The 16,706-nt window shown below is 41.0% G+C and overlaps 1 protein-coding gene across 6 annotated transcripts in view; it reads left to right on the top strand.

The window, feature by feature from the left end:
- The first annotated feature begins 1,542 nt into the window (after positions 1 to 1,542).
- The window catches only part of fgfr2 (fibroblast growth factor receptor 2), a 53,937-nt gene continuing 38,773 nt past the window's right edge, over positions 1,543 to 16,706 (top strand). For 3 of the 6 annotated variants that reach the window (XM_033980074.2, XM_033980077.2, XM_055227497.1), the window contains exons 1-4: positions 1,544 to 2,113; positions 4,436 to 4,671; positions 15,836 to 16,093; positions 16,631 to 16,705. In XM_033980074.2, the coding sequence (XP_033835965.1) occupies positions 4,506 to 4,671; positions 15,836 to 16,093; positions 16,631 to 16,705 (499 nt within the window). In that variant the 5' untranslated portion in view covers positions 1,544 to 2,113; positions 4,436 to 4,505. Of the gene's footprint in view, positions 2,114 to 4,435; positions 4,672 to 15,835; positions 16,094 to 16,630; position 16,706 lie in introns of all 6 variants that reach the window. The other 3 variants (XM_055227496.1, XM_055227499.1, XM_055227500.1) reach the window with 3 other exon arrangements.

Genomic DNA, 16,706 nt, shown 5'->3' with positions numbered 1-16,706 from the left:
AAAAGTTTTTCTGCCACTCAGAGCACTTGAACCAATGCAGGCGACAGCTTGAAGCAGTGGGGGGCAGAGACAGGGGGCCTGTGTGCATTCTCACTGTTAAGAAATGCAGTCGGACTCACATAGTCTGCATCTAAGAGGGGTCTATTTGCGGGCAGGTTTGAGTATTTCGCAGTCATCAAAAGTAACTTTCCTGATGAAAAATTTAATCTGTCTGGAATTAACAGTCATTTATATGCATAATGATATCATAAGTTATGGAAAAAGTGTGAGATCATGATTGGCCTTGCAGACTTTGGAAAGATTATTTTTTGGGGCAGAATGTGGCCCTTACTTTGTAAAATGGGCAAGGTACAAGGCCATACCCTGGCAAAGACTTGCCTGTTGGTCAAAAAGCGCTGGTGTCCCAAAGAGAACTTTTAATCTGTCAGAGTGCCTCGGGTTTGTCTATTGCCAATTTTACAAAACTAAGTAAGGGACACATTCGTCTAAGATTTTAACTTAACCCTTCAGGAGGTTCGAGAAACATAATGTTCAAAATAGTGGGACTTTCAGCTCCTTTATGGGATCTGAATCTTTTGGTTCTGTTCCTTTCAAAGAGCCTTTCAAAAGACTGGGTCTTTTATTATTTATTTACAAGACAGAAGCCAGTGTGAGAACAAATTTTTACAACAAACTAATCACACACAGAAATGACCAGGGCTCAGTCTAAATAAAACATTGCACTACAATAATAATAACAATTATAAAAACTGTTATTAAGTTGCCAAATCTGTTTTGGGCACAAACCTCTCGCTCATGTTGCCTGCTCTGCTTCTGTGCTGATTCTTGTGTTGGTTCAACGTTAATCCAGCATATAAAGGCATACAAACTTGAAAGAAAAACATTAGGTTCTTTTAAAAAATGAGCTCTGGTTCCAACTGTTCACCGTTCAAAAGAACCAGGGGCAGATCTTTACATGTAAGATGTTTTAATACATATTGGCTAGTATTGACTGACAATGTAAGAAAAAGTACTGTAAGAAACCAACATGCATATAGGCTGTGAGGATAGTGGAGCCTAAATAATGGACTGAACAACACCCTGTAAAGTCCATGATCCACTGTGGGGTTGGTTGGATTGAATCAGCGTAGTTTGATGCCTAAACAGGTCTCTGAAAAAGAAGAGGGGTTTGATAATATTGACATAAACTATGCTAATGAAGATGTTTTAGCAAACCCTAGAGACACACTTTAGGATAAACCAGAGGGCTGCATTCTTTTAGCCTATATTTGTGCCCACTGTGCTCTGTTTGTGCACTAGAGCTCAATCTGACATGGGACACTTGTTGAACCCGCTGCATCTACCGGCCGCTGGGGGGCGTGCTTACTGCGGTGTCCCGTGTGTGAGCCGGAGCAGGGCGCTGGGGCCCTCGCCTCGGAGCGCGGGACTGTCAAGGCAGAGGCAGCGCTGCAGTTTGATGGGCGGAGGAAGGCTGAGCGGCCAGGAAGCGGCTCGAATTACAACTGGGGGTGCTCGGGGGGAATGACACCCACTGAAGCGAAGGAGGAGGGCTGTGTGTGGAGAAGTAAGGAGCAGAAAAAACCTCGTAAACCTGACAAAGCGTCTGAGGAACAGTACGAGGGCTGGCAGACGCAGAGACGCACGGAAGACGCTCGTTTCGTGGGGACAGTTCACATCGCAAGGATTTTATGACATTTTAAATTGGACAGCTACACGCTTTTGGTCTCTTTCCCTTCTTTTCACAGTCTGCAGACCCTGTGCGTCTTTGACAAGTGGAGACGGGACATGTAGCAGAAACTTGGAGGAGCAAAGTTTCAGAGGGACTGCGCTGCGAGATTTTCCGAAGAGTTCCCAGAGGATAACGCGTAAGAAGTCGGATTTCTTTGCGTGGCATTGGACTACACTCGCACCAGAACTTGGATTATATCTGTACTATATCTATACTTTTGTTACGGCGGCCGGAGGAGTGGAAAGCCAAAGCGAACAGCGCGTCGTAGAGATTTTTGGTGCATTGTGGAGTCGGGGCATTCCTGTGTGTGGATTCAGCTCATGCTCTCTCCTCCCTTATCTGTGCATGCCAAAACAGATACCTCCACGACTTAAGCTCATACAAGTAAGTGCCCTAAACCCTGAAGTGCCGCGTTTAAGCTTGGTTACGCACTGTTGGACAACTTTTACGCACACTGCTATTATTTTCTTTTGTTCATTTTGTGCAATCTAGAGTTTTCCATGTTGACTTTATGGAGTTGCTGCAGGTTTCGTTTCATTAAGACACACAGATAACTTGAATTAAGGTACATTTACTCCACTAGACGCTTTTAAACGTTGGCAATTAACACGCTTGCATACTTTAAGGCAAGTAGTAGTTTTTGTTTAGTAAAAAAAATCGATGATGTTTACATTAGATGCAACGCCACGCAGCATCTTGCATCACCCCTGTTTAGACCCCATTAACAGTGTCCTGGTTATTTATTACTTGGCTTAATTTTCTACATCGCATTTACGTTGCCAATTATCCCGTGACCGCACTTGTTTTTCCACTGCTTGGTGCCGGAGCCCTAAATCACTGAGCGCCTCCAAATGAGCCCCCATTGTCAACGGGAGCCAAGTGATTTGAATTTCAATAGGAATTTAATCAGTGCCAAAGAAAATTCATTCAAAGGCAGGTTTTTTGTTAAATGAAAGTTGCGGTGCTACGTGTTTGTGTGGAAACCTCGTGTGTTCCCGCTGTCACGACGCGCAACGCACTGCGGACACATCTGCAAAGGTTTGAGCGGCTGAAGTTTGTATTTTTTTTTATAATCTGCTAGTTCACGATACATTCATTATATACTGTGCAATATTTATCTCGCAGTAATGTCAATTCTGCTTAGATAGCCTACTTGTGCGTTTGGAGAGGTGGAGATGCGCTTTGGACTGTCTCATCTTACAGCCAATGTAAAACTGGCTCATATTTATGTAATGTTAATATAAATACAATACTTTTTAGTTTGTATGTTTAGCAGTGAATCGCGTAGTTGTTTTGCTGTTGTATTCATTGTTTTGTCACGTCTTGTCCATCACTTTCTGTCCCAAATGTCCATTACGCATTGATTGCATTGTACCGTGGATAAATTATTCAAACTGTTTTAATAAGGTTATGTTTAACTAGTCTCATAGTCTCAGTCTGTTCCATGTGCGTTTGCGGGTTGCACAAATCGATCTCTCCAGCTGGAGTGAGAAGGAGCGCAGGGAAGCGTGACTTCACCAAACCTCTGGAGACTGTGGTGTGCGCTTGTACCGCAGATGTCTGCTTGCACACATGCGAGCGCGAATGGCCCAAATAAACCGGTGTTGCATTTCAATAATAATCTGAAGGCTTTTATATTAACATAAGTAAATGAAAAGTAGTGACATTAGATTTGAGTGCTTTGAGACAAGACGGAGCGACATAGCAACAGGTTTGACGCGTCTGTTGCGCACGGGGACAAAATGATATCCATATAACTGACACATTTGATCTATTGTGGTTAACGTGTTGCAAATACCCAGTTAAAAGTGATTTATTCCATCCTGTATTTAATTTATTTTCAATTTAAAAAAGCTAATAAAGTGGCATTCAAATACCTCACCGTACGAGGTTTGGTTGATCCCACATTTCCATATAAAAAGCACTCATCACTGAATAAGCGGTGACTCACACAGACAGGAGACCGGTTTACTCGCTGTGATGGACGCTTTAGCGCAGCATTGCCGGCCTAATTAGTTTGCATAAAGGCGAAGTAGTGCACTGTCTACAATTACAGTCTGAAAGAAGGCAGGAGTGATGCGTTACTAGTGCCTCAGTGCCTCGGTATGTCTGTGGCACAGCGGGTTTGACAGCATTTTGTAACACCGTTCCGACCATGGCGCTGTTGATTTAGGATAATTTTGTGGTTCTCAAGCGGGCTGAGGACTTGGGAGGGAGCTGGTGAGGTTTTGATTTCAAAAATATCTAGAAAGTGTTAAGAAAAATGTTTGGATAGGCTAGAAAAGTAAATTTAAAGACCACAGGGTAAACTTGCAAGGGTCTAAGTAAGAAAACGTTTGCAGCATAACAAAAATACAAAATAGATTAGCTGAAATATTTTGAAAGAAAAACAAAAAAAACAAAAAAAACAGACTATATAAGTATTTTTTTTTTTTTATAATCTTGACTTTAGTTATGACACAAATAATTGGGATTATGCTTTTTTCCATAGGCGCTCTATAAATATTTACATACAGAACATGTTAATGCTTCCACACAGCATTTTGAAATATCCTGCTCAAGTTTAGATCTTGAACGCTGCATTGTATATGGATCATGTTATCTCGCCTGGCAAACTGGTTACTAGTGAATGTACATCTAAATTATGTGCAATAGGATCCTGGCTTCATTCTGACTTAACAACTTCATTTCTTTCTCTTCTTGTAGGTGATTGGCAGAATTCCAGTGAGTGACAGTCCGCGCCTCCAGCAGTTGATGGTTTGCCGGACGCCCTCAGATGGGATCAGTGTCCAGGGGGAGGTGGAGAGGGGGGGTATGGGGGTGCTCTAACGGGATGGCCCGGCTGCTGGCTGCGGTGGTCCTGGTGTCTCTGCTGTCGCTGAGCGTAGCACGGCCTCCTCTCACCGCTGCTAAAGACGAGGAGACCACCGAGGAGCCCGAAGGTAAGACTCATGCTCATATGGGTTAAAGTGGGACAAGTGTAATGGAGCAACAGGCTGGAGCAACTATTGTGGGGCGGTTTAAGAGCAAGTGGACGTTGTTTTTGCAATTTAGGAGTTAGAATGATATCATTTTTGTATTGTGATGATGATGAGATTTCTGCGTTTTTTTTTAAAGTGTTGTTGTACTTGAAACCCCATTTGGAATTACTTAAATATATCATTTTGTTGTGTAAAAATCTTGTCAAGCTGTTTTTAAGCTGTTCCTCTTGCCTTAGATAAGTCCTGACCATTTTTGAAGTTATTGGAAGGTTTCAATTCAAGACTATATGATTCTTACAAGTTTTAGAAATTGTGTCAGTGTGAAATAAGAAAGAATTATAATGGGATACATTTGTAGAAACCTATGCATTTGCAAATTAAGTTACATTTCTTATGCCTTAAATTTGAATACCGCCTTGTTTCTGCACCAGAATATGAAAACGATTACATAAAGTTGTTGGTTACGTGGGAACAAAGTGAATGACACTGATTGATTGCATTTCTTCAAACTATCAAAACACGCAAATAACTGTTACAATGGTGCACTTAACTTCCTGTTTTCACAACATCATATAAATCAGCTGGAAAATCATATAAACTTGAGATAACATCAGGCTTGGCAGGTCCAAAACGAGCATGCTTTCTCACCATAGTATTACCTGTAGTTGCTTATGGCGCAGTAGTGCACAGTGGTATGTTGGAGTGTGGGAGGACATGAGCTGTGAAATGGGTGGGTCAGTGTTTGTACTGGCACTGCGTCGGTGCCCTTCCCGGCTGCAGACAAGCTGTAGGAGAGAGAAAAACAACCTCGTCTTTCAACCCTTTCTGAGTCAATTATTTTAATAAGCCATTTTTACATGTTCAGCAAAAAACAAGTGCAATTTGACAGTTTCTTTCCTCCGTCTCCACTGGTGCCGTCTGTTGTTAGTCTGTTGTGATGGATGGTAATGCACATTCCTAAAAGCCTTTTGTTCCCAGGCCTTAATCAGCATACTAATTGTAAGCTAGCATCACTTTTTAAGCTGCCTACCTCTCTTCTTCTGTGGTCTTCTTTGTGTTTTGACCTTTGCCCCCAGGGTCAGGTATTGGGCTTACCTATGGCTCTAATGAAAGGCTTTGGTATCCTTGTTGTTGATGATGTCTTAGACTGTTTGGCTCCATGCTGTGCGATCCTATACATTAGTAAAGGTCAGTAGTTCTCAAATGGTGCAGCAGGTTTTACTGGTGCAAAGGTTTGTCCAATAATCATAGTTGGATAATTATAGAAGACAAATTTTACTGTTTTAGAAAGCATTCCATAAATGTTTACAACAACTCTTTGCGTCTACCCCGAGCTTAAACAGTCAGGGTGGTGTAAGAATTATTATTATTAAGCTCTTGATTTTAAGTTAATGTTATTCTAATTTTTATCCTCCTGTGGGTTAGTCCTTGTTAGGACTACTCAAGTCATGATGCAGTCTTATTTTAGACCAAGTTTAAAGCTGGTGTGTTCTTGTTTTAGGCCTAGTTTAGGTCTGGTGGTAGTTGAACAAATATTTCCTTAGGTGTTTCTTGGTGAAAAAAGTTTGACGACCACTTATTTATCATAACACTTAACAGGTTAGGTTCAGTTTAACTACTTTGTTTTGATTTGGAGTTGTTGCTGTAGTCCATTAAAGACAGTTAAGTTACTTTGACAGCTTTAAATGTCATACCAGGTTTGATAAATTTAGTCTCGCTGTAGATGGGCGCATGAAAGTTCAAAAAGTTACACAATTGTCATGAAAAGAGGATTTGTGCATATTTGACCTGTGTGCTTTAAATGGAGGGATTATCCAGCAGTGTGGTCAGGTGAGGGGAGATTAAGGAGTTGAATGAGGAGAAGTCACATGACTACAGAGGAGTGACCCCTTTTATCTGATGTGGGGTCAGCGCAGCACACCGCAAAGGCTGATGGGATTTTGGTCCTGTCTGGATGTGGTGATTGAATTAAATGGAGATGTTTACACTGGAACTAAAACCAAAATTTGGTCATTTTTTTCTGTATTTCCAGTGCTTTTTATTGCTTTGCCGGGAATCTGTCACAATATGGCATTAAACGTATCTATCTTGCATTTATTCCAATCAATTTACAAGTGCTTTTACGGCTAAGAATACATTAAAAAAGATGTATTCTCACTTTGAGTGGACTCATCTCTGCACAGATCTGACCTGTAACTTGCACTGGTGAAGTTACTTGCTGATCCCTGTGGAGATAATTCAGTTTAATGCCATACTGTGGAACACTGCAGGCAAAGCAGAAACACCTGGGTTAAGACAAGCAGGTAGCAGACTCTTCACCAGAAAAGTTTCTTAGTGCACCTTTAATTAAATATATTTTTAGATTGCACATATCATAGTTGTTATTATTGTATTGTATTTAGTATAACAACTTAGTCAATTCAAACTATCCCTAAACTAGTTCATGAACATAAACTACCGGTACATATTTTACTAGCAATTTTAACTCTCACTTTTCATTCGAGTTTATTCCACCTACATGTATAATTCTACTCCTGGTCTTTTTGATCAGCTGCTTCGGGGCACTGTGATCCTAGTAAGACAGATTGGAGAATGATTAAACCCCCATTAGTTTAGTTTGCCCCCCTCTTCTTGCCCCTGCCCTGGAGCTCTGGCCACACTGCACCGCGTGTGGGAGCTGTAATTGTTGTAGATCCATCAGATTACATATCAGTGTCAATAGAGCCCACGCCTGCTGCTCGGCTGGTGGCCTCATGTAAGTTTGTTTACAGGTGGTTGCTGTAACAGTAGTGGTGTAGTGGATTGAGTTGTCCATAACAGAGCTATTGTTGTCACTTCAGTATCTGTGCCACTGTTGTTGAAAGTTTGCCTAGTGATTTAACTAATCTGGGCTGCGTGACAATGCTGCCAGTTTAGAAGATGTGTCTGCAGTATTTTACATTGGTTTTATGTATAATGTGCTTGACCCTTTTGCATAGGTCATGGAATGATTGAGGGATAGGAAGACACAGTTAAACAGAAAGCAGATGAGGAAAAACGCTTCGCCTAAACCCAAATGGGGCACATAGAGTTTAAGAATGTAAGCGTAAAACAAACTAAACATACATAAACTGATACGTGATCTTCTAACATGATTGAAATATTAATAGTAGTTAGGGCAAGCAGACTTAAAGATAGACTGTGCAACTTTTTGATCAAAAATAGACTAAAATAAAAGCATGTTCATTCATTTTGGTTGCGTTTATTGCATTGAAAATCATAGAAAAACGTGTCCCAAATCTGAGTGGGCTTGCATCTCCACAGAGCTGACTCTTATTGGCCTGGAGGAGGTTTTAACATTCTATTTCCACTGGATCATGCAGGTGACGTACCACCTCCAGAAAGGTACATACTGTGCCTTTAATTACAAGTTTATTTTCAAATTGTCTGACACATTTTGACAGCAGAATTTGAGGAGTAAGGACTAAACGAAACTAACAAAAAGTCTCACAGTTCAAACTGCGATTTCACATTGATTATAATAAATTGCTCAGCCTAATTGCATTTTGTGATGATGTTATACCTCATATGAAATGACAGCTGTAGCAAAACGTGCCCAAAATCTGATTATCAAAACTAAATAAGCCGAAACAACGTCATACAATACAAACATTATACAACTTCTGCTTATGGAAATTCTGAGTAAAAGCGCATTTACAAACATTAAAGTACCCTCTTACCAGGAAAAACTAAAGTCAACACAATCCCACTGCGTATATCCTTCATTTGCCAAGGTGGGAAAGTCAAGGTATCTCTACATCTGTAATGGTCTATCCACACAGTAGGAGCAGGGCTGTAAAAGTATAAAAGTGTCAGCTGGCCAGTTAATAGCCCTCAGCATGTATGTGTGAGTGAACTTGAACTCTAAACAAATGCACAATGCTGGAGAAAGGAGGGCTGCTGGAGTGACCTGGGGGCGTTGGGGGGGCGGACCTGATATATGACCTTCACACACAGTTTTATTAGCCTGTTGCAGCCTGGTGTTAATCTAAAAGGTTCACAGCTCACAGGGAGTCAATGCATGTGTAAGTAAATGAGTGTGGCTGTTTACTTTGGGAGATGTGATCAGATCTTGTCACTGAAGTGTTTTTGGGCTCACATATGATTTTTTTTTTTTTTTAGATTTATCAGTGTGATTTTGTTTGGTTGTTGTGTGTTCCTAAATACAGAACAAGTCAAATTTCTTCCTTAAAAAGTGTGAACTCTGCTCCAAACCACACGCTTTAACTGGCACACTGGCTGTAGACCTGAGCTGATCATTGACAATCAAATGACTGAATCTCGGTGTTGATTAAAATTCAATTCACGGCTCTGCCTCGCTTGCCTGATAAGGGGCTAAGTCTGTTTGAGTCTATTAGGTTTTAATGGACAAGCAGGTGATGGGATACCAGCCAGAAAAGCTGCATAATGACCCTTTAAACAATATTGTAATCTTTAAATCAGACTACACTATTTCAACGTCTATTAATGTGAAAATGAACCCTTTTAAGATCTCGTTTTGAGTTGTTGAGTGCATATATGTCCAGAATAGTTTTGGTTAAAATATTCAACTTGAAAAAAATACAAATTACAAAAATGGAAAGTGATAAAATTGTCAGCACAGTAAACAGTAAAGCATTCATTATAATGTGTATAAAGCATTTAAAGTTAGACCTTTATGTCTTTTGAATGCACATGTCGCACGATACAAAACACATTAAATGCTAATTCGAGGTCCAGTTAAATGTTTTTGAACAAAAGGGTGTCTCTGATAAAACCAAAGAGGTCGGGTTGGGTTCAGGACATGGGGGTATACCAAGGGGGGGTCATGGGAGTTGGGGTCGTTGCCATGGATACCAGCAGGAGCCAGTCCATGCAACAGCTCCTTTGTCATCATAAAAAGACTAAAGGGGGATTTGAATGAGAAAGGACACAGACATCAGTGAGGAGCTAGAGAGTACAAAAAGAGCGCTAAGTCCCAGGATGAAGGGACGTGAGCAGGATGCAGAGGCAGGATCTGGCTGCGGCCCCGTTTAATGTGATTTAGCTGTGTGTCTGAGAGATGGCACTCATTACATTTAGTCCACCTTTCCCATCAGGCAGAGCAACAGGGAGGAGAGGCGAGCGTGGATTTATAGATGAAGTGGCTTTCTGTGGAGAGATCTGAGGAAAAAAAAAGTTTACTTACTACCAAAATCTGCAATACTGTATAGATTTAAAGTAGCACTATGTAACATTTCTGATGCAGGGTTCACCGACTGCTTGTCTACATTGAGATGGTATTGCTTACCTTGGAATATATGGTATAAATATATCTATTTCAATGGAGAGTTACAGATAAACGGTAAACGGTAAAGTTACAGATCAGCTCTGTGGAAAGGCAAGCGCGCTAACAGGAAGAATGCATGTTTTAAGGTATTTTGTCAAAATTAAAAACACCAGACTAGTTCAGTTTAATACGCTATACCTGTGGAACATTCCAGGCAAAACTGTAATATATCCATGGGGACAAGCAGAGCCTCTACCAGAAAAGTTACATAGTGCACCTTTAAAACATACTACCTACTGTTTAATAACTTAAATAAGAATGAAAAGTTGTAGTGGGCATTTTGTAACTTAATAACTCAACTAATAATAAGTCAATTTTAATAAACCAGACAAGTAGGTCCACCAAACTATGGCTTGACCGGAGATTGAACTCATTACCACAGTTACCCAGCATGCATTTCATATATTAGAAGTTACTGATTTACTTGTGAAACGTTAATAGAGAAAAAAGAACTCAAATGGGCCCAGGAATTGTGTTACACATGTTCCATACCCTAGCATATTTTTAGAGGTAAGTTAAAGGTGTAATTATAAGTAAACCCGAACTGCAAAAAAGTGTAACAAATGCATAATTTGTGACGTTGTATCTCGTATTTAGTATTAGATTCACCTCCATGGGTTTCAACACCATTGCCATAAAGATTAAAGAAGACATAATGTGCTTGTGTCGGCTGTATAGTTATAATCTATGACACCTGCGGATCATTATGTTATAATTTGCACATTTTTAAACACAATATTAATCTAAAACTACTTAATAAAAGAAACAAATCTGCTGACTTCTGCGTTAGAACACTGCGGTGCCCAGTGGGAGCTGACGTCGGCGTAAATGTCATCACAACAAAGAGTCATGTAGCTGTCGATAAAAGATTGCTCAAACATGGATGAATCACTCCAAATACAAATACAGAGGGTAAATAAAAAGCAGAAACCACTACAACATGGTTAAAAGATCCGAAAAGTCCATTTTGCAAAAGGTCTGCTTTAAGAATATAAAATTTAAAACAAAATATGTCTTTTGAATGAAAAATCAAGTCTTGTTGCTTATAACATGAAGCTGAAACCTTGGATAGCAAAAATATATTTCACAGTCTTGAACAGTACTATTCCAAAAAGATGCAGTTGTTATCGAAGTACAAAAAAGTTCAACGGAATTTTGCATGATGAAAATGTTTTAGTACAAACAAAGCCTTCAGCATTGCAGTTCTTCGTCTCCGTTTTCTCTCGTCTCGGAGTGATTTGACAGACGGCAGGACAGACTGAGCAGATGTGAAGACGTTTGTGAGAATGGCCTCCTCCATCTTGGGCTGCTAGACTAATTATTTTGCGCAAAGATGGCGTGAAAGATGAGATTGTGTGTGGAGTGGGCAGCCTTATCGCACCTGATGGACATGTGTAATAGCTGCGAGAGATAGAGACTGATAGAGACTGAATGATAGTGAAAAGAGAGGAGGAGAGAAGGGTGCTTTGATAGAGATGGAGGAAGAGTATTTGTGAACGAGAAGGAGGACCCCACGGCGGCTGAAACTTTGAGATGAAAAAGCAGAAGGAGAGTGTTTCAAGTCTTTAGCTCAGCGTGGAGCCCAGGAGAACAGGTCTGAGAGGAGAGGACAAGACGTTATGTGGGCACAATTTGGTGTAATGGATTCTAGAGAAGATGGTAGCCGAGAGGGATAAGTCAGGATAGACAGACACTTAGAGAAGAGGATCACCTAACCAGCTGCGCTCAACCTCATTTATTTACAATTTAGACTCATTGTTTTAACCTCACGTGCTTCTCAAATGAGGAAGCAACTGTGAGCTGTTTAAATCTGGAAGTCACAAATCTCATCCGGTGAAGTCTTTTTCATATTCTAAAGCAAATATCCTCATTAATTTGTTGGTAATAGTTCTGACAGTGTTCACAGAAAAAAATTCCTTTGGTTTCTTCCCCTAGACATGTCGCTGGCTCGTCAGATAACTTGGTTTACTTAAAAGAAAATCATAACTAGACAGATTTTCCAGCACTGGAAGAGGTAAAATGAAAAAGCAGAGTAAAGAAGGAAGCAGCAGAAGCAAGAAAGAATTCTCCCAAGAACTCTTCCAAACCAAAATGCTACTTTTCAACAGCAACAAAAATATTCGGTCTTACCCCTTTCCTACAATTAAAGATACTTATTGCGCCAAAATTATTAGTCAGTATTAGTATTAGGGACATGATGAAGTTTTGTATTTAAGTATGTTCTTTGCCTGTAACAACTGAAACCTTTTTTCATCTATATGTCAAAGAAGGAACTTAAAGGTCCTATATCACGCAAAATTGACACTTATGAGGTTTATGCCATGTTAAAATGTTGATACCTTCTCAAAAACATATCTAAAGTTGTGTTTTGTTTCATTCACACATGTTTGAGTGATGATTCTTTATTATTAGTCTGTCTATAGCGCTAAAGCTCTGTTCCAACTTGTGATGTCATGAAGTGGTAGTTTTCAAGCGATTGAAAATTCCAGGGCTGAAATGATCCAAATGATTCTAGTGAAGGTATATGGAGTTTACAAACACACTGGGGAACTTCCTGTATTACTGCATGACATCACAAGGTGCAACAGAGTGTTTTCAGTTTGAGAGACGAACTCAGCCTAAATACGCAGGGTTTGTGTGTTAAACATGTGTGAATGAAACAAAACACAACTCCAGGTATGTTTGTGATGAGGAAAGAACATTATAAAATGGGCCTTTTAACTGATGACTGTGGCGATACTGTGGTCAAAGAACTAACCAACTTTAGGCTACTGTAACCTATAAAAATGTAGTGTAATCTTATTTGTTTACTTTTTTTACAAAGCTTAAATAGTTGTAAATATATTAGTAGTAATAGTAGTATAAACACAGTTACTTTTGAGTCTTACCTGTGATATTTGCTTTTCCTTTTACATTTTTTAATAGATCCCTTTATAATCCTCAAGCTGACTAAAGTGCTTTCGAAACAATGTAAACACATACAACACATGCCCAGATTCAAATGAAACTCACTGTAGAAAAAGTCTGACCACCCTTGCCTCCTTTAGTAGTACCCCCTACAGGTTGTAATCTTAGGGCTGTTCTTGCTCTTCACACGTTTCCCATGAAGAATCGGGCACGTCGGAGGTGTCAACAGGTTTGGGGCGGGTCAGGGTCAGGTCACAGGGGTCGCGGGGTCACGAGGTTGCTCTGCGTGAAGTGGGGGGGAGGGGCAAGAAGGCAAGAGAGAGAGAGAGAACGGAAGGAGAGGAGACAGAGGAGAAGTTGATGGAGTAGGACAGATGGTGATGGGACAAAGATGCTGCTCACACGTGCATGTTGTTCTTTAATCTAACAGCTGAGAGAGTTCCCCATATTCTCTAAATTTTTCAGGCTGGATTGTCTTTCAGTAAAGCTCCTTGTTTTGTGTAGGAAGTGCTGACAACAGAAAAGACTGGAGCTGCTTGTACGGTATTTGGAAAAATCCAGGTGGTGCATTGCTTAGTCATTCTGAAATATAGTTTTGGAATAAGCCCATAGTACAAGATGGAAACTTTACATCGCATGTTCCAACTTATATTTATAGCCTTATAGTTGCACCAATAGTGGTTAGATAAGTGCCCCAAATATAAATAAGTATTATAAAAGTGAGTGAATTAATACCTGTCCCTAAAAATGAACATCCAGGCAATGCAATAACATCTCCATGGAGACAAACAAGTTCAGTTTACATCTCCGTGGAGCCAAGCGGGTGATAAAGCCCCACCAGAAAAGTTACAATAAATTGAAAAAACTAAACATAACAAAGCATCTGTATTATTTTCACCATTCAATCCAACATTTCCTGCGTTAAACACCTTTCAAAATGAATCTCTCTAAACACAGCATTTAACCTACCCTGAACTAGTTCCCACAAATCTCATATCGTTCAGCCCTTTTTGACAGTGTAACATTCAGGGCCATATTTCACCCAGCTCTCATAACACTCCCATGCCAAACACCCACACCTCTCCCTGCACATGCCCCAAACCTGAAGACAAGTCTGGAGCCTGTAATGTCAAAGCGTCTGGTCTGAAAAATCAAGCCTTAAAAGGTATTTGAGAAGGCTTCCATCAATCAGCTCTGCTCCACCTTATCGCCAGGCCACCCACAGCCTCTCAGTCTTAGCGCTCAGTGGAAAGGGTTAATTATTTCCGGATAGGAGACAATGCAGGGACTGTACCTGTGTGTGCTGACTTGCCCGGGGGGGGGGACATTTAAACTCTTAAAAACATCCCTCAATCGCTGGCTCGTGCCTCCAGGTAGGGCTACTACTTGTACACACAGAGGAGTACTGTAGTAGGAGTGGTATTGTGTCATAGTCCTACCTAAAACTTGGCAAAACTTTTTTCGTCATATTGAGCAATCTTGAGTTTTGTAGGATTTTTTTTTTTCATTTCAAAAACAAAATATTAATGTCCCAAGATCACACAGACTTGTAATCATTGCCATTTAACAAATTATTTACGCCCTTAAATACTTACTTCAAAGTCTGCCCTCTGCTCCAGATCACATGCTTTTACTGGCATGACGTCTCCCAGCCCGAGTACTACTGCAACTCCACAAAAATATACTACAAATAGCACAAAGGAAATGAAGTCAAGGTTTAGCCTTAGCATTCGATATATTGTATTGTTTGCACTTTCTCCTACTTCAGCTGCTCTAATTCTCCTTAAAGCCTTATTCTCATATGCCTGCAGTGAATTGTACTGTATAGTATTGTTTGATAGTAATGGTCATGAAGTAATAAACAATGCTATTTTATTAATTAATTAATTAACAGTTGTATTGTTAATATTACTTTATACTTCATTGCATGACGTGGCAGAGTGGATTGCCAGGTTTTGGTGTTAAAATCCTACAGTTTTATTGCCTTAGTAGTCATTGTCTGGATGTAGCCCAAAAATAGTCTCTAACATAAGATTCAACTTATTCTAAATATTGGACTATGTAATCCAGTGCATTGACAGGTCCTATTATGTTTTGATGACATACGTATTTAATGGTAAAAAATTGGATACGCTTTACTCCGCCTAGAGCTGTGTTGTCATATATTCGTAATGCAGGCCTTGTGATACGGACACAATGTACACACATGCAAACTCACACTTGGATTTAGTCCCAGATGTGAAGGTTTTATGCACTTTGGAGTCACACTGAGCCGCTGACTCTGCTTTGGCCGGTGGATTCTGTGCAGGGGTTATAAGTCCTCCATGGCCATGTTATGAAAGCGATGGAAGCCAGTGGGGTCAGGCTGTGGTCAGGTCAAAAACTTACAGTGCAAAAACCAAAAAATATTACCCTCTCTCCTCCCCCTCTGCCCCTGCTGAAAACTGCTTGGTCTTCTGGCTGCTCTCTTTCCTCATGGACAAACAGTGTGGAGTTTGGCTCATTGACTCACAAATGTACACATCAGCTGCTTGGCTTCAATCAGAAAAGGTGTTTTGGAATAAGGGGCAGTTCAATTTTCACCTGCATTGATTTTTCTGTAAACACTGTTGGGAGATAAACTGCATGCTCTAACTCCATACAGACCAATGATAGATTGTGACAGTAGTATTTAACTTTGGGATGATTGTGGGAATGATAAGGTGGTGATTTAAAGTGGGCCTATTCTTTTTGTATTGCTCCTCTGCGTACAATGATTGAATTGCATCCATGGGGTCATGTGGTGATTTTGTTTCTTACACTCTGGCTTGTCTCTTCCTCCCCTCCTCTGTCTGTCTCTGTGCACCTCCCTACCTGCCCTCACCGCTGCAGAGGCCTCCAACAAATACCACATATCTAAGCCCACCCTGTGCTCAGTGCACCCGGGCGAGGTGCTGAAGCTGAGCTGCCCGCTGCCACTCAAGGGGACCATCACCTGGACCAAAGATGGCCGCTCTCTGGGTGCCAACAATCGCACGCTGATAGAGCAGGACGTGCTGCAGATCCGTGACACTACGGCCAAGGACTCAGGCCTGTATGCCTGCACCAGTGTGGGCTCAGACACAGTCTGCTTCATAGTCAATGTGACAGGTGAGTCAGGAGTAGGCAGGCGCAGAGCATTGCTAGAGGAGGTAGAGCAGGGCCATGGAGGGGACCAAAGAAGCCCCATGCACATAGTGCTCTGGAGACGTGTACTCTCGGATAGTACTATAAAGACGTTTGTGTTGGAGTGAATGTTTGTAAGTGCACAGTGGAGACAGGGCAGCCCTTGATTACTGGTGTGAAGTCTGTATGTCCCGTATGTGTTTCTGCTGTTGTTTATCTTCAGCTTTTGTACAGAAACACACATAGCACAGGTGCATGTCCAGGTGAACTGGCCCGTTTCTATGTGTCCCTGGTGAATGTGAATGAATGTTGTCTGTGTCTCCATGTGTCAGCCCTCTGACTGTCCAGGATGCACCCTCAGCCTGATTTAAGAGAGATAAAACATAAAGGAGAATTGTGAGGCCTGTTATTGATATCTATATTTAGGTCAGTGCTGATGAGTGACTTGAGAACAGTGCATGCTTTAGCTGTAGCAGAGCTTGTGTAAGGGGTGGCAGCAGTAACCCTGGTTGCTCTGTGCAGATGCCATCTCGTCGGGGGATGATGAGGACGATACTGAGCGCTCGGAGGACACAGGGGGCGACGGTGAGCAGTTAAG

This window comes from Periophthalmus magnuspinnatus, chromosome 15 (genome assembly GCF_009829125.3).
Source record: "Periophthalmus magnuspinnatus isolate fPerMag1 chromosome 15, fPerMag1.2.pri, whole genome shotgun sequence".
NCBI lineage: Eukaryota > Metazoa > Chordata > Actinopteri > Gobiiformes > Gobiidae > Periophthalmus > Periophthalmus magnuspinnatus.
Note: the sequence above shows the minus strand (reverse complement) of the source record. Positions and strands in the feature narration are given on the sequence as shown.